At 43.1% G+C, this 18,307-nt stretch overlaps 1 protein-coding gene and 1 pseudogene across 1 annotated transcript in view; one reads left to right on the plus strand and one right to left on the minus strand.

The window, feature by feature from the left end:
- The window catches only part of LOC143690422 (patatin-like phospholipase domain-containing protein 5), a 187,616-nt gene extending 170,587 nt beyond the window's left edge, over positions 1-17,029 (minus strand). The window contains 3 exon segments of the mRNA XM_077168189.1: positions 16,218-16,450; positions 16,748-16,755; positions 16,842-17,029. Of these exon segments, the coding sequence (XP_077024304.1) occupies positions 16,218-16,450; positions 16,748-16,755; positions 16,842-17,029 (429 nt within the window).
- LOC143689602 (endoplasmic reticulum resident protein 44 pseudogene) lies at positions 203-11,649 on the plus strand (annotated as a pseudogene).
- Positions 17,030-18,307: the final 1,278 nt, after the last annotated feature.

Here is an 18,307-nt window from a genome sequence, read left to right on the forward strand (position 1 = left end):
CTTCAAGGGCCCAGCTCCTCTGCAGGCCTGTAGCCAGCCAAGGTCCACAGGCACCTCAGGCAGCCGGGCCACCACCCTGGATGATGGACCAGCCCCAGCTCCTCCTGGGTACAGCCTGGCATGCAGCTGGCCATGACCACCATCCCCAGGGCCCAGAGCAGAGTACTGGGGCCCCTGAGCCAGGATACTGGGCCCACAGGCCATGAGGAAGTCGTCAGAAACACACAAGCAGCGCTGCCCACCACCACAGAGTAGCTTGGGACCACAGATCCATGATGGACTTGAACTTGGTGGAAGCAGCTGGGCCCTTGGGGTCATCTACTACACTGGATACAGAAAGTGGGAAGCCAGCGGTCAGAAGGACAGTTTTGAGGTTCAGCCTGGCTCCCCTGCTTTTCAACCTTGTGGCCTGGGCAGGTCATGGAACCCCTGAGAGATGCAGTTTCATCACTTGTCATGTTGGGACATAACTCCATGGATCCCACCTCCCACCCCTCCCTGCCCACTCATAACCACCTCCACAGCAGTTCCTGGCCTCCTCCAGGTCCCTGGCTCTTCCTTCCCATGCTCTCCTCCTGGCCCCAACTCAGCTCAGTGTTTCTTCCCCGGGTCACACCTCACTCCCACCTGCACCCTTTCATCCACTTTCCTCTCGGCAGTCAGGGGCTCTCCTAAAACATACATCTGACTGCAGACCTCTCTATTCAAAACCCTCCTGAAGCTTCCTGGCCTTGCCAGTCTCCCCAGCCCCATCTCACAGAACACTCCAGCTCATGGCTCCAGGGACAACAGCCTCCCTTTCTGATCTGTGATTGGAGCCTTACTCCTTCCTGCTCCAGGACCTTTGCACACACACACTATTCCACTTCTTGGTAGACTTGTCCTTTCCTTTTACGCCTAGTGAATTCTTACCATCCTTCAGATTTTTGCTTAAAAGTCACCTCCTCTGTTAGCCTTCCTGACCTATAGTTCCTATTGTGAACTGTCCCATCTCATAGCCAGTGCAGACTTCTCCTGGGAGCTCTACTCAGAGGTATGAAGGCAAAGGTGTATGTGTGATGCTTTGTGGACATAAGGGCCTGTAAGGCCAGTGACAGGGTCTGGGTCTATGCTGCCTCCCTAGACCCCAGCCAGAGCTTGACCACTGATATACTCAATAACTCTTGGTGGAATGAATGGACAAATGATGAACCTGTGGGATCACCTCTAAGGCCTCTAGCCCAGAAAAGCTTTCTGGCCTATCCACCGCTGATGATCACACATGCACACACACACACACACATACACACACACACACATACACACACTACCTGCCATACTCAGTTATGTTCCCTCAAGGTACCTGCCTCTGTACCTGCGCTCTTGTTCTCTCTGCCTAGAATGCTCTCTTCTTTTCTGTCTGCAACCTTGCCACACTCTTCATAAGCAGTCAAAACCCATCTCATCTTCCACTGCATCCAGGAAGTGTTCCTTGCCCTCTAAGTTAGGCCTAGTGCCCCTTCTGGGCTTCCACAGCAGTTCACAGTAAGGGCCCCCATCTCTCTGCAGTCAGAGCAGGGTGTTTGTCATCCCTTTCTGGGTCCTCTGGTCAGGCCAAGCAGTCTCTAATAGGAGCAAGGGAAGGTAGTTCAGCCAAGCTCCAATTGTGGTTTTAATTAACAAATTTTGACTGCTAAATACAACCTCTGAGCACAGATATAGCCAAAGCAAGGAGAAAAGGAACCCTGAGATCTTTCCCAACAGAGAAAAGACATGGCTGATGAAGGAAAAAATAAAAGAAGGCTTTTGCAGCAGGTGAACACAGAATACTAGAAAAGTGCTATACCTCAAGAAAAGGGGCACATAGAGCTGGGTACCCACTCAGGCACTTGAATGCTGAACATTGGGGCCTGGGGAATGGCTATGAAAAGAAATTATTTTCTCTGTCTCTTTCTTTTTCTTCTTTTTAAAAATTATCTTAAGCAGTTCATTAGAGAAAGCCTCAGCCATATTCAATTGTCAGCTTTGATTCAGGCAAGGGATGAGTTAAAGTCTGAGAGACAAAGTAACAACCAAGTGAAGGGGATAATGTCCTAAAGGGTGTATCTTCCTCAAGAAAAGAAGGGGGTGGGACCCAGTTCAAATGGCAGCCCACTTTCAGAGAATTCAGACTTCAAGGACTGGGACTCAGAAGCAGCTTAATCTTGCCTTCCACCTCAGCCTCTGTCTCAACCATGCCCTTGGAAGGCTGAAAATTAAAGGCCCCACAAAACTCTATGCTGGTGGGGGGCTGTGGGCTGACAAGTGTCCCCCGCTGGGCCGGATAGGAAAAGCACAGGGTCTAGAGGCTCCAAAAGAAAGTCGGATAATCTCTGTATCTCATCCTCAGGAAACTTGATACTCAATGCACCCTCCTCCTGAGACCTGAGCCTGTCTTGTCTGGGAAAATCCAATTTGGGTCGATCATATCTGGGGAAGCTCTCCTCAAGCTCCCTATTGGGAGAAAAATTCTGATCAGTAAACAGAAGCTATGACACACATCTAGAATAAGTTGAAGTGAATGGCAAAGAACAGCTAGAGAACAAAGCCAAAAAACAAGAAAACCCTAGGTAAAAAGAGTGAAAATGACCTCCAGAATAAAGTAATCAAGGAAATCAGATGCCTTGTGTGCCTGTTTGAAATGATGCATGTACCCTAGAAAAGCCATGTTTTAATCTGAATCCCATTTTGTAAAGGCAGCCGTTTCTTCTAATCCTTATTCAGTATTGGATGTTTGAAACTGTAATTAGATCATCCCCCTGGAGATGTGATTTAATCAAGAGTGGTTGCTAAGCTGGGTTAGGTGGAGGCATGTCTCCACCCATTTGGGTGGGTCTTAATTAATTTACTGGAATCCTATAAAACAGGAAACATTTTGGAGATTCTGAGGTAAGAGAATGACATAGCCATGAGAAGCAGAGAGTCTACCAGCCAGTGACCTTTGGAGATGAAGGAAAATGCCTTCTGGGGAGCTTCATGAAACAAGCCAGGAGAGAAAACTAGCAGATGATGTCTTGTTCAGCATGTGCCCTTCCAGCTGAGAGGGAAACCCTGACTGTGTTTGCCATGTGCCTTCTCACTTGAGAGACAGAGACCCTGAACTTCATTGGCCTTCTTGAATCAAGGTGACTTTCTCTGGATGCCTTTGATTGGACATTTCTATAGACTTGTTTTAATTGGGACATTTTCTTGGCCTTAGAACTGTAAACTAGCAACATATTAAATTCCCCTTTTAAAAAGCCATTCCATTACTGGTATATTGCATTCTGGTAGCTAGCAAACTAGAACACCTAGACACCAGCAAACAATTATGAGGCATATTAGGAAAACTGAAAGTATGGCCTAATCAAAGGAACAAACTAAACTTTAAATGAGATACACGAATTGAAACAACTAGTTAAAGATGTTCAAACAAGTATGCTAAATCAATTCAAAAATTAAATCAATGAGTTGTGGGAAGATATGGCATGAGATGAAGTATACAAGGAATACATTGGGTGACTATAAAGAACTTGAAAGTTTGAAAACACAAATGGCAGAACTTATGGGAATGAAAGTTACAACACAAGAGATGAAAACACATTGGAGATCTACAACAGCATATTTGAAGAGGTAAGAAGAAGGGATTAGTGAACTAGAGGATAAGACATCTGAAAACCTACACACAAAAGAACAGATATGGAAAGGAAAGAGAAAATATGATGAGGGTCTCAGGGAATTGAGTGACAACATGATGCTCACAAATATATATATTATGAGTGTCCTACAAGGAGAAGAGAAGGGGAAAGGGGCAAAAAGAATAATGGAGGAAATAAGAACTGAAAATTTCCCATCTCTTATAAAGACATAAAATTAAAGATACAAGAAATGCAGCATACCAAACAGAATAGATCTGAATACACCTACACCAGGACATTTACTAATCATATTGTCAAATTTCAAAGACAACAGAATTCTGAAAGCAGCAAGAGAAAAGTGATCCATCACATACAAGGGAAGCTCGATATCACTATATGTGTATTTCTAAGCAGAAACCATGGAGGTGAGAAGACAATGGCATGATATATTTAAGATACTGAAAGAGAAAAACTGGCAACAAAGAATTCTATATCCAGCAAAACTGTCCATCAAAAATGAGGGAGAGATTTCCGGAGAAGATGGCGGCTTAGTAAGACGCGTGGATCTTAGTTTCTTCTCCAGGACAGCTACTAGGGGAGTAGAAACAATACAGAACAGCTCCCAAAGCCACAACAGAGATAAAAAAGACAGCGTACCCCATCCTGGAACGGCTGGCTGGCTGAGAGAAGCCACGCGGGTGAGATCGCCGAGGCGCGCGGGCTTCACCGGGCGGGGTGGCAAGCGGCCGGAGTCACTCCCTTCCCCCTTCCCGGGCCGGCTGGGAGAATTGGAGAGGCAGTCCCGTGAAACCGCGGCGGCTGGCGCCCACACAACGCGCGGCCCCCCGGACCAACTGAGAGAATTGGATCGGAAATCCCCAGGCCGTGGAGAACGGTGACGGGTGGGGGAGGCCCCTTCCAAACCCGTGACTCCCCGGGAACGTGCACTCTCCCGGGCGGGCCGCTGCCGCTGGCGCCCTCCCACCACGCTTGTCGCCCCGGGCCAACTAGGAAATTCGGACGGGTGCTTTCCCGGGCTGCGGCGGCCAGCAACCCTCCCCACGTTCGGACCCCGGGCCGGCTCGCAGTCTTTCAAGCCGCTTTGGCTAGTGAACCTCCCGGACAGCGAGAGTTTTCCAAAGTTAAAGGTCCCACAGCACCATTTACTGGTGGGACCCGCAGACAAACGTGTGCCACGAGCGCCACCTACTGGGCAGGATAGGAAAAACAGAACCCAGAGATTTCACAGAAAAATCTTCCAAACTTTTGGATCCAATACCCAGGGGAATCTGTCTAAATGCGCAGACGCCAACAGAAGATAACGGATCACGCTCAAATAATTGAAAACATGGCCCAGTCAAAGGAACAAACCAATAGTTCAAATGAGATACAGGAGCTGAGACAACTAATGCTGAAGATACGAACAGAAATGGAAAACCTCTTCAAAAACGAAATCGATAAATTGAGGGAGGACATGAAGAAGACATGGGCTGAACATAGAGAAGAAATAGAAAAACTGAAAAAACAAATCACAGAACTTATGGAAGTGAAGGACAAAGTAGAAAAGATAGAAAAAACAATGGATACCTACAATGATAGATTCAAAGAGACAGAAGATAGAATTAGTGATTTGGAGGATGGAACATCTGAATTCCAAAAACAAACAGAAACTATCGGGAAAAGAATGGAAAAGTTTGAACAGGGTATCAGGGAACTCAAGGACAATATGAAGCGCACAAATATACGTGTTCTGGGTGTCCCAGAAGGAGAAGAGAACAGAAAAGGAGGAGAAAAACTAATGGAAGAAATTATCACTGAAAATTTCCCAACTCTTATGAAAGACCTAAAATTACAGATCCAAGAAGGGCAGCGCACCCCAAAGAGATTAGACCCAAATAGGCGTTCCCCAAGACACTTACTAGTTAGAATGTCAGAGGTCAAAGAGAAAGAGAGGATCTTGAAAGCAGCAAGAGAAAAACAATCCATCACATACAAGGGAAACCCAATAAGACTATGTGTAGATTTCTCAGCAGAAACCATGGAGGCTAGAAGACAGTGGGATGATATATTTAAATTACTAAAAGAGAAAAACTGCCAACCAAGACTCCTATATCCAGCAAAATTGTCCTTCAAAAAAGAGGGAGAAATTAAAACATTCTCAGACAAAAAGTCACTGAGAGAATTTGTGACCAAGAGACCAGCTCTGCAAGAAATACTAAAGGGAGCACTAGAGTCAGAACCAAAAAGACAGAAGAGAGAGGTATGGAGAAGAGTGTAGAAAGAAGGAAAGTCAGATATGATATATATAATACAAAAGGCAAAATGGTAGAGGAAAATATTATCCAAACAGTAATAACACTAAATGTTAATGGACTGAATTCCCCAATCAAAAGACACAGAATGGCAGAATGGATTAAAAAACAGGATCCTTCTATGTGTTGTCTACAGGAAACACATCTTAGACCCAAAGATAAACATAGGTTGAAAGTGAAAGGTTGGGAAAAGATATTTCATGCAAATAACAACCAGAAAATAGCAGGAGTGGCTATACTAATATCCAACAAGTTAGACTTCAAATGTAAAACAGTTAAAAGAGACAAAGAAGGACACTATATACTAATAAAAGGAACAATTAAACAAGAAGACATAATAATCATAAATATTTACGCACTGAACCAGAATGCCCCAAAATACGTGAGGAATACACCGCAAACACTGAAAAGGGAAATAGACACAAATACCATAATAGTTGGAGACTTCAATTCCCCACTCTCATCAATGGACAGAACATCTAGACAGAGGATCAATAAAGAAATAGAGAATCTGAATATTGCTATAAATGAGCTAGACTTAACAGACATTTATAGGACATTAAATCCCACAACAGCAGGATACACCTTTTTCTCAAGTGCTCATGGATCATTCTCAAAGATAGACCATATGCTGGGTCACAAAGCAAGTCTTAACAAATTTAAAAAGATTGAAATCATACACAACACTTTATTGGATCATAAAGGAATGAAGTTGGAAATCAATAATAGGCAGAATGCCAGAAAATTCACAAATACGTGGAGGCTCAACAACACACTCTTAAACAACGAGTGGGTCAAAGAAGAAATTGCAAGAGAAATTAGTAAATACCTCGAGGCAAATGAAAATGAAAACACAACATATCAAAACTTATGGGATGCAGCAAAGGCAGTGCTAAGAGGGAAATTTATTGCCCTAAATGCCTATATCAGAAAAGAAGAAAAGGCAAAAATGCAGAAATTAACTGTTCACTTGGAAGAACTGGAGAAAGAACAGCAAACTAATCCCAAAGCAAGCAAAAGGAAAGAAATAACAAAGATCAGAGCAGAAATAAATGAAATTGAAAATATGAAAACAGTAGAGAAAATCAATAAGACCAGAAGTTGGTTCTATGAGAAAATCAATAAGATTGATGGGCCCTTATCAAGATTGACAAAAAGAAGGAGAGAGAGGATGCAAATAAATAAGATCAGAAATGGAAGAGGAGACATAACTACTGACCTCACAGAAATAAAGGAGGTAATAACAGGATACTATGAACAACTTTACGCTAATAAATACAACAATGTAGATGAAATGGACGGGTTCCTGGAAAGACATGAACAACCAACTTTGACTCAAGAAGACACAGATGACCTCAACAAACCAATCACAAGTAAAGAAATTGAATTAGTCATTCAAAATCTTCCTAAAAAGAAAAGTCCAGGACCAGATGGCTTCACATGTGAATTCTACCAAACATTCCAGAAAGAATTCTGGAACTCTTCAAACTCTTCAAAAAAATCTAATTGGAGGGAAAACTACCTAATTCATTCTATGAAGCCAACATCACCCTCATACCAAAACCAGGCAAAGATATTACAAAAAAAGAAAACTACAGACCAATCTCTCTAATGAATATAGATGCAAAAATCCTAAAGAAAATTCTAGCAAATCATATCCAACAACACATTAAAAGTATTATACATCATGACCAAGTAGGATTCATCCCAGGTATGCAAGGATGGTTCAACATAAGAAAATCAATTAATGTAATACACCATATCAACAAATCAAAGCAGAAAAATCACATGATCATCTCAATTGATGCAGAGAAGGCATTTGACAAGATTCAACATCCTTTCCTGTTGAAAACACTTCAAAAGATAGGAATACAAGGGAACTTCCTTAAAATGATAGAGGGAATATATGAAAAACCCACAGCTAATATCATCCTCAGTGGGGAAAAATTGAAAACTTTCCCCCTAAGATCAGGAACAAGACAAGGATGTCCACTATTACCACTATTATTCAACATTGTGTTGGAGGGTCTAGCCAGAGCAACTAGACAAGAAAAAGAAATACAAGGCATCAAAATTGGAAAGGAAGAAGTAAAACTATCACTGTTTGCAGACGATATGATACTATACGTCGAAAACCCGGAAAAATCCACAACAAAACTACTAGAGCTAATAAATGAGTACAGCAAAGTAGCAGGTTACAAGATCAACATTCAAAAATCTGTAGCATTTCTATACACTAGTAATGAACAAGCTGAGGGGGAAATCAAGAAACGAATCCCATTTACAACTGCAACTAAAAGAATAAAATACCTAGGAATAAATTTAACTAAAGAGACAAAAAACCTATATAAAGAAAACTACAAAAAACTGCTAAAAGAAATCACAGAAGACCTAAATAGATGGAAGGGCATACCGTGTTCATGGATTGGAAGACTAAATATAGTTAAGATGTCAATCCTACCTAAACTGATCTACAGATTCAATGCAATACCAATCAAAATCCCAACAACTTATTTTTCAGAAATAGAAAAACCAATAAGCAAATTTATCTGGAAGGGCAGGTTGCCCCGAATTGCTAAAAACATCTTGAGGGAAAAAAAACGAAGCTGAAGGTCTAGCGATGCCGGACTTTAAGGCATGTTATGAAGCCACAGTGGTCAAAACAGCATGGTATTGGCATAAAGATAGATATATTGACCAATGGAATCGAATAGAGTGCTCAGATATAGACCCTCTCATCTATGGACATTTGATCTTTGATAAGGCAGTCAAGCCAACTCACCTGGGACAGAACAGTCTCTTCAATAAATGGTGCCTAGAGAACTGGATATCCATATGCAAAAGAATGAAGAAGACCCATCTCTCACACCCTATACAAAAGTTAACTCAAAATGGATCAAAGATCTAAACATTAGGTCTAAGACCATAAAACAGTTAGAGGAAAATATTGGGAGATATCTTATGGATCTTACAACTGGAGGCGGTTTTATGGACCTTAAACCTAAAGCAAGAACACTGAAGAAGGAAATAAATAAATGGGAGCTCCTCAAAATTAAACATTTTTGTGCATCAAAGAACTTCATCAAGAAAGTAGAAAGACAGCCTACACAATGGGAGACAATATTTGGAAATGATATATCAGATAAAGGTCTAGTATCCAGAATTTATAAAGAGATTGTTCATCTCAACAACAAAAAGACAGCCAACCCAATTAGAAAATGGGAAAAAGACTTGAACAGACACCTATTAGAAGAGGAAATACAAATGGCCAAAAGGCACATGAAGAGATGCTCAATGTCCCTGGCCATTAGAGAAATGCAAATCAAAACCACAATGAGTTATCATCTCACACCCACCAGAATGGCCATTATCAACAAAACAGAAAATGACAAGTGCTGGAGAGGATGCGGAGAAAGAGGCACACTTATCCACTGTTGGTGGGAATGTCAAATGGTGCAACCACTGTGGAAGACAGTTTGGTGGTTCCTCAAAAAGCTGAATATAGAATTGCCATACGACCCAGCAATACCATTGCTGGTTATCTACTCAAAGGACTTAAGGGCAAAGACACAAACGGACATTTGCACACCAGTGTTTATAGCAGCGTTATTTACAATTGCAAAGAGATGGAAACAGCCGAAATCTCCATCAACAGAAGAGTGGCTAAACAAACTGTGGTATATACATACGATGGAATACTATGCAGCTTTAAGACAGGATAAACTTATGAAGCATGTAATAACATGGATGGACCTAGAGAACATTATGCTGAGTGAGTCTAGCCAAAAACTAAAGGAGAAATACTGTATGGTCCCACTGATGTGAACAGACATTCGAGAATAAATTTGGAATATGTCATTGGTAACAGAGTCCAGCAGGAGGTAGAAACAGGGTAAGATAATGGGCCATTGGAGTTGAGGGGATACAGACGGTGTAACAGGACTAGATACAAAAACTCAAAAATGGACAGCACAATAATACCTAATTGTAAAGTAATCATGTTAAAACACTGAATGAAGCTGCATCTGAGCTATAGGTTTTTGTTTTGTTTTGTTTTGTTTTGATTTTACTATTATTACTTTTATTTTTTCTCTATATTAACATTCTATATCTTTTTCGGTTATGTTCCTAGTTCTTCTAAACCGATGCAAATGTACTAAGAAATTATGATCATGCATCTATGTGAGGATGTTAAGAATTACTGATTGCATATGTAGAATGGTATGATTTCTTAATGTTGGGTTAATTTCTTTTTTTCCGTTAATTAAAAAAAAAAAGAGAAGGGGTAATTGGAGCTGAAGGGATACATACTGTACAACGGGACTGGATATAAAAACTCAGAAATGGACAGCACAATACTACCCAATTGTAATGCAATTATGTTAAAACACTGAATGAAGCTGCATGTGAGGTATAGGTTTTTTTTTTTCTTTCTATTATTGTTTTAATTCTTATTCTGTTGTCTTTTTATTTCTTTTTCTAAATCGATGCAAATGTACTAAGAAATGATGAATATGCAACTATGTGATGTTATTAAGAATTACTGATTGTACATGTAGAATGGAATGATTTCTAATTCTTTTGTTAATTCTTTTTTTAATTAATAAAAAAAAAAAATGAGGGAGAGGGCAGTGCAATGGTGGCTCAGTGGCAGAATTCTCATCTGCCATGCCTGAGATCTGGGTTTGATTCCCAGAGCCTGCTCATGCCATAAAAAAAGAGAGAGATAGAGGGAGAGAGGTTTGTGGGGCCTCTCTGGAAGTTGTTGTCCGGGGTGTTCACCCCTGGAGCTCCGGGTTGAGAGGATGAGAGGATAAGCCAATACCCAACCCTTGAATTGTTTCATAATGGGATGATAATGAAGAGAGATACAGGGGTCAGCAATCAGTGAAAGCACTTGCAGATTACATAAGGCAACAAAAAGTGACCCTGTTCAAGAACTTCATGACTTAGCAGAAATCACCACTCTTGATTGCAGCAAAAGAAATATCATTGGATATTTTGAGAAAGAGGATTCAGAAAACTATAGAGTTTTTGAAAGAGCAGCAAATATTTGTTATGATTGTGCCTTCCTTGCTGCATTTGAGTTTATTTGAAAGCCAGAAAGAAATAGAGACAATATAATCTACAAATCACCAGGGCGTTCTGCTCCAGATATGGTATACTTGGGATTTATGAAAAATTTTTATTCAAGATAAATGTATTCCTCTTGTCTGAGAAATAACATTTGAAAATGGAGAAGAACTGACTAAAGAAGGACTGCCTTTTCTCATACTCTTCCACAAGAAAGAAGATACTGAAAGTTTTAAAATATTCCAGAATAAAGTAGCCTGGCAATTAATAAGGGAAAAAGGTACAATAAACTTTTTACATGCTGACTGTGACAAATTTAAACATCCTCTTTTGCACATACAGAAAACTCCAGCAGATTGCCCTGTAATAACTACTGACAGCTTTAGGAATATGCATGTGTTTGGAGCCTTCAGGGATGTACTAATTCCTGGAAAACTCAAGCAGTTTGTTTTTGACTTACGTTCTGGAAAACTATACAGAGAATTTCATCACGGACCTGACCCAACTGATATAGCCCCAGGACAGCAAGTCCAGGATGTAGCAAGAAGTCTACCCAAGAGCTCCTTCCAGAAACTAGCACCCAGCGAATATAGGCATACACATTATTGAGAGATCGAGAAGAGCTTTAAAAACTTAAAAAACGATTTGTAAGCTTTTCAACAGCAGCATCCACTTATGTGGTGGAAATAGTAAACCTATATTTTCATAATTCTATGTTTATTTCTACTTTAAACAAAATGAAAGAAGTTTGGTTTTTTTTTTTTTAAATGAGGGAGAGTTTAAAAATTTTCACACAAACAGACACTGAGAGAGTTTGTGAACAAGAGACTTGCTCTACAAGAAATACTACAGGGAGCATTACAGACATATGGGAAAAATCAGGAGTGAGAGGTCTAGAGAAGAATGTAGAAACAAAGACTATCAGTAAGAGTAAAAAGAGAAAAATAAAACATGATATATTAGAATAAAGTCATGATGCATTCAACAACATGGATGAACCTTGAGGACATCATGCTCAGTGAAATTAGCCAGAAATAAAAAGATAAATGCTGTATAGTCTCATTAATAGGAACTAACATGAATGAGTGAACTTTGAAAGTTAAAGTTGGAAAAACAGGTTGTCAGGAGATAGGAAGAGAGTAGACATAGGACATTTGATGCTGAAGGAGTACAGAATGCTTAACACGATTGATTGCAAATATCCAGAAATGGATAGTACAATAGTACACGATGGTAGCACAATATTGTAAGTACACTTAACAAAACTGAATGTGAGTACAGTTGAAAGAGTAAGGCAAGGGTCATGTATGATAGCAGACAGAAAGGGAGACAATAAAGACCAGGACCGTATAACGTAGTGAAACCTAGAGTGGACAATGATGGTGATTAAATGTACAAATAGATGAATGCTTTTACATGAGCGAGAACAAAACAACGTAAACAGTGAAAGGTTGAAAATGGGATGGAATATGGAAAAATACAATCAATGCAAACTAGGGACTGTAGTTAACAGTAGCATTGTAATATGTTTCCAATAAATGTAACAAAGGCAATATCCAAAGCTAAATGTCAATAAGAGGCAAATATAGGGGAGGGGTATGGGATTCTTGGTGGTAGTATTGTTTCTCCTTTTAATTTAATTTTTATTTTTTATTCTTCATTTCTCACTCTTCATTCTTTGAGTAAGAAATGGAAATCTCTTCATATAGATTGTGGTAGTGAATGCTTAATTATGTGATTGTACCGGGAACCACTGATTGCTTACTTAGGATGGATTGTATGGTGAGAATAAAACTGTTTTAAAATAAACAGAAACATACAAGCCCTGGAGAAAATGTGGACAGAGAGATATGCCTATCCACTGTTGCTAGGGAAGTACAATGGTGCACAGGCACTCTGGAGGGCAGTGCAGTGGCTCTGCAGGAGGCTAAATATAGGATGGCCATGATATCCTGCAACCCTATTATTAGGTATATATTGGGAAGAACTGAAAGCAAGGACAGGAACAAACGTTTGCACACTGGTGTTTATGGTGGAAGCATTCCCTATTTGCAATGGATAGAGGTTGCCTAAGGGTGCTTGACTGATAATTGGAAAGGTAAACTGTGGTCTATACATAAAATGGAAGACTGAGTGGCTGCAAGAAGAAATGGCATGCAACTAGGTGAATGAACCTTAAGGACCATATCTTCAGGGAGATAAACCGGACCTGAAAAGACAGATATTAAAATGCCTCACCAATATGGACCAACTATAATATGCACCCAAGAACATAGGTGATCAGGGGAAAACTTACTGTAAACTTACTGCACAGTTTCCTAGATTGTAAGCTCTTACAGCAGTCACATCTGTTCTTAAATCAAAACAGTTATTTCTGAATTCTGAGATGCTGAGCTCTTTTGTGTATAACATGATTGTTCCCTGGGTCTTTGGGTATCTGTGTGATCCTAGAGATTCAGAGCTAGAGTTATGCAGTTCAGCATTACCCCATATAGCAATACTTTAAAAAAACTGAAAAAAGAGACCATAGAGACATGAATGAGGCTGATCTGGTTAGGATTAAGGTAAATCAGACTAAATGGTAAAGGACGATATTGATTGAATTTTAAAACTTCTGTATGAGACCAGCAACAGATGTTTTTTTGGTGTAAATTTTATATTTTCTGTAGCACACTATCTAATTTAACTTGTAAGATCAGTTTATTCAAACACCATAATTACATGGAATCTTGAATAGGGAGTGAAAACTTGTTGGTTTGGACTAGTTAGCATGATGCCTCAATACATCCCAGAGTAATCTGGGCATAAGATAAAAAAATGTATTTGTAAAGACCCCCTGATGGACTAGGGAAAAGTAAGGCAATATTAAACTTCCCTACTTGGGGAAGACCTGATATTCTCACAAGCATTGGGGACTACCAATTAAAAGACCAGATCCTCGATCTTGGGGCTTGCCCTATAAAACTCAATCCTGCACAGGAAAAGCTAAGACTACTTATAATGCCCAAGAGTCACCCTCTAGAGAACCTCTTTTGCTGCTCAGATGTGAACTCTTTCTCTAAGCCAATTCTGAAGGTGAACTCAGTGCCCTCCCCACTATATGGGACATGACTCCCAGGGCTATAAATCTCCCTGGCAATGCGAGACATGACTCCTGGGGATAAGCCTGGTCCCAGCATTGTGGGATTGAGAAAGCCTTCTTGACCAAAAGGGGGAAGAAAAATGAAACAAAACTAAGTTTCAGAGGCTGAAAGATTTCAAATAGAGTCAAAAAGTCATTCTGGAGGTTATTCTTACACATTATACACATATCCCTTTTCAGTTTTTGGTGTATTGGAGTAACTAAAGGGAAATACCTGAAACTTTTGAACAGTAATCCAGTAGCCTTAATTCTTGGAGATGATTGTATATCTATATAGCTTTTACAATGTGACTGTGTGATTGTGAAAATTTTTTGACTGGCACTCACTTTATCCAGTGTATGGACAGTGAATAAGAAAATAAAGACCAAAAATAAATTAATATACAATAGGGGGTATAGGCAGTATGGGATGCTTGGGGTTTTCTTTTTTTACTTTTTTAAAGATTTTTATTCTTTATCGTCTTTGGGGAAATGAAAATGTTAAAAAATCTATGGTGATGAATGCACAACTATATGATGACACTGTGAACCACAGATTATATACTTTGGATGATTACATGCTATGTGAATATATCAATAAAATTGCATTGAGAGGAAAAAAAACCTAATGTTCAGCAAATCACACACAAACACACACGCACACACACAAGACACTTAACTCTGAGCAGGGTCTCTCCACCGCAGCACTACTGGCATCAGGGCTGGATGGTGGGGGCCGATTCACACACTGGGGGATGTTGAGCAGCATCCTTGGCCTCTGCCTGTTAGGTTCCAGGAGCAGCACACCCCACATTCATGATCATCAACATTGACAAATGTCCCCTGGGGGACCAAAGTGCTCCTGGTAGAGAAGCACCAGACTAGAGGTTACCAACCTCATGGAACATAAAACCTTTTATCACGGAATACCTGGAGACATCCCTCAAACCCTCTCAGGAGATGCAGAACCTCTCCTGGCCCTAACCCAATGGAGATAAAGGTGAGAGCCTTGTCCAGCCGAGTAATAACAGTAACAGCAGCCCAGGGTCCCAGAACCTATTATGACCCGGGCCCTGTACTGAGTGCCCTATAGCAAGGATGCTGGAACACACTTCGAGGTTCCCAGCTGGCTTCCTCAGGGGTCCCTGGGCATCGGCCCACAGTGAGGGACCCCACCCTCCCAAGCTCACATTCAGAATCCGACAGCTATGTTCTGGTCATCACAGACTCAGGTCACCTCCTTGGTGCCAGGCCCCCTGCAATGTGCTGGGGCATGAGATGAGTCAGACTCTGGGCCAGGGACCCCATCTGGGTAGAAGTCACAGACCCCAATGGCAAAGGGAGCAGAGCTGAGATGGGGCAGCACAGGACTCCCACCTCCAGCTGAGGCCGCATGGGGTAGAGACCTGCCCCTCTCCATCTGAGCTCTCCAGGGACTGGGTCCCTACTGGGCCCTCTTGACCATCCCCACAGTGGGTACCTTACAGGTAGGGAGGGCAGGGCCTCTCTTTCCCTCCCTGGGCACTCTCTGTCATGCTCTCTGCTTTATTTCAGGGTTGCATTAGTTCTTCATTCATTACTTGGAGATGTGGTCATTCTCTTCCCCCAGTAATCCTGCCCCACCCATTAGAGGATGAGCCCCATGAGGAAGGGGATTTTGACTGTTTTGTGCCTACACCACTGACCGGCACATAATGCACAGTCCACAAATGTTTGCCCACAGGCCAGAAAGGGCCTCCAGGGGCTGTATGGGGTGGGGGCTGGGCAGGCATCACTCTGGAAAGAGCAGGTTGAAGACTGCCTGCCCCTGGCCCTCCACCCTGTCCTTCCCTGTGCCACCAGGGGCTTCCTCACCCCAAGCTAAGCCCACCCCTTCCTCCCTGCATGACTGGAGCACATCACCACTGTTTCTGCACCTCGCTTTCCTCATTTCTAAACAAACCCAGGAAACACAAGTTCCTGCCTCCCCTCCCCACCTCCTGAGGACATGTCTGCACCAGAGAAGCAACTGGAAATCACTTCAGTGAGCAAGGGAGCCATCCCCTGCCTGCCGGGCCTGGATGAGCACCTGCTCACCTGAATGAGCTCAGCACGGGTGGCAAAGTTGGTGACTATGACGTTGCGTCCATCAGGCCAGTGGGTCAGCGAGATGCCCAGGCGCTGGGAGGCCAGGACGTGAGCGTTGCCGGGCAGTTTCTCTTCTAGCTGCTGCTTGATGTGCCCCACGGGCATGAAGGCCGGGTGGAAAACACCCAGGCTCAGCTGCTGCACGTGCTTGACCAAGCCCAGGAGGTGGGAGCAGCAGAAGTCTGAGGGGTGGGAGGAGACCTCCTGTGTCCCCCGGTGCAATGGGGACCCAGGGCCCTTGCCGGAGGCGCAGGATGTCTGTGCTCAGATCTGGGTTCAAACTCTCTGTCCAGCTTTACCCCAAGCTGGCCGTGGGATCAGACTTCCTGGCTCTGGGTCTCAACTCTCTCCTCTACTAGATGGGGAAACACAGTTCTGAGCCCACAGCTTCTCATAAGGGGCCAAGGAGGACAAGCCGGTTGTAAGGACTACAAGGCAAAGCACCGAAGGAGTTGTGAAAACCCACTGTTCCTGCGCACCCACCCTCCTCCCGTCCCTAATCAGCTTCCTGTTAGGGTCTGTCCGCCTGTTCCCAGCCCCTTGGCGCCCGCAGAAGCCAGGGGCGGGCTCGACTTGCTGCAGACGATGGCGACGGCGTTGAGTGCTCCCGAGGAGGAGCCGTAGAAGCGAAGGGCGCCCTGGAGGAGGCGCGGGGCGCGCTCGCGCAGGCACTGGGTCACGCCCCCGTGGTAGAGACCCAGGAAGCCGGAGCCGGAGAAGGACAGGCTTCAGCTACCCTCCTCCTCCAAGAAGCGGCCCATGGTGGATGGGGCTGGGCCAGCCCAGGAAGGGGGAACGGTCCCGAAAGGGCTGTGATGGGGCCCCGGAGATCTCGAAGGGTTTAGAGCAAAATGAGGGCTGGACCAGGGTGCGGCTCCAGTGAGGGAGCCCCAGGTAAGGCCCAGATAACCCTGCCCCGCCCCGGGCTGCGTCACCTGCTGCCCAGCCAATGAGGCCCCGGGACGCGATCCCCACTCCACCCTCTGAGGTGTGTCTCTGAGGTGTGCAGGTGTGGCTGCAGGTTGTGGGCCGCCGGGACCCATCTCCAGGTGGCAGTCCCTGATTTCCACGTGGCTCGACCCCTGGGTGAGGGGTCTAATCTTGGTTTGATTTCTGGTTAGTCTTGGCAAAAACATCATTCCTACAACCGTTTACAGCCCAGGGAGGATCTGAGGTGTAGGGGGGAAATGACAGCCAAGAAGTGGCATTGCTGGACCCACTTCACCTTCCGTTCAGGATTAATCTAGTCTTGATTCTGCAGCTATGCTAGTTCAGGGACCAGGCAGAGAGATGTGTGAAGGGTTAAGGAATTAAGAGTAGGACAAACTCGACCTGAGGGATGACCTGCAAGTGGGTGCCTCAGGAGAAGGAACTGCAAACAGTTCCTTGAACTGCTTGAGAATAGGGAGTTCTGCATACTGGGCTGTAAATAAAGCTGGCCATCTTGCTTAAAGAATGTAACAAAACAAGTCTCAAGGCATGCCTGTTTTTGTGCTTGTACTCACAGCTGTCGTTTATGTAAGAAACTAAAATGAAAGGTCATGGAGTTAACAGTGAGGCTGCTATTTGCCTGAGCGAGCAGTAGCCCTCTGTACTCCTTTTATGCATCCATCTCGCTGGTCTCATCCATGCTCTGTGACGAACATCAAAACACAACAACTGGCGCCCAACGTGGGTTCGTGGGTACTGGGAATGAGCTGGACCAAAAGGAAAATTGAATTGCACGATAATACGCAAATCTTTCGGGAAACTTTGGAGTCAGAGTCATGGGAAATTCTCCTTCTTTGGTTGATGATTATGTTGCTGTCTTGAAATCTTTGCTGCGTAGTTCGGGAGCGAAAATGAAAGAACATGTTCTTAGGAACTTATTGGCCCAAGTTGCTAAACATTGTTATTGGTTTGTGCCGGCTAAACGTAATCAATTAAATCTAAAAGTTTGGAGACAGGTTAATAAGGCATTATGTAGAGCCCATCGGGCAGGTGATCTTATCAGTGCAGAGGTTTGGGCTGTGTACAATTCGGTGGCATTAGCTTTGCAG

The sequence above is a fragment of the Tamandua tetradactyla genome, chromosome 7 (assembly GCF_023851605.1).
Source record: "Tamandua tetradactyla isolate mTamTet1 chromosome 7, mTamTet1.pri, whole genome shotgun sequence".
NCBI lineage: Eukaryota > Metazoa > Chordata > Mammalia > Pilosa > Myrmecophagidae > Tamandua > Tamandua tetradactyla.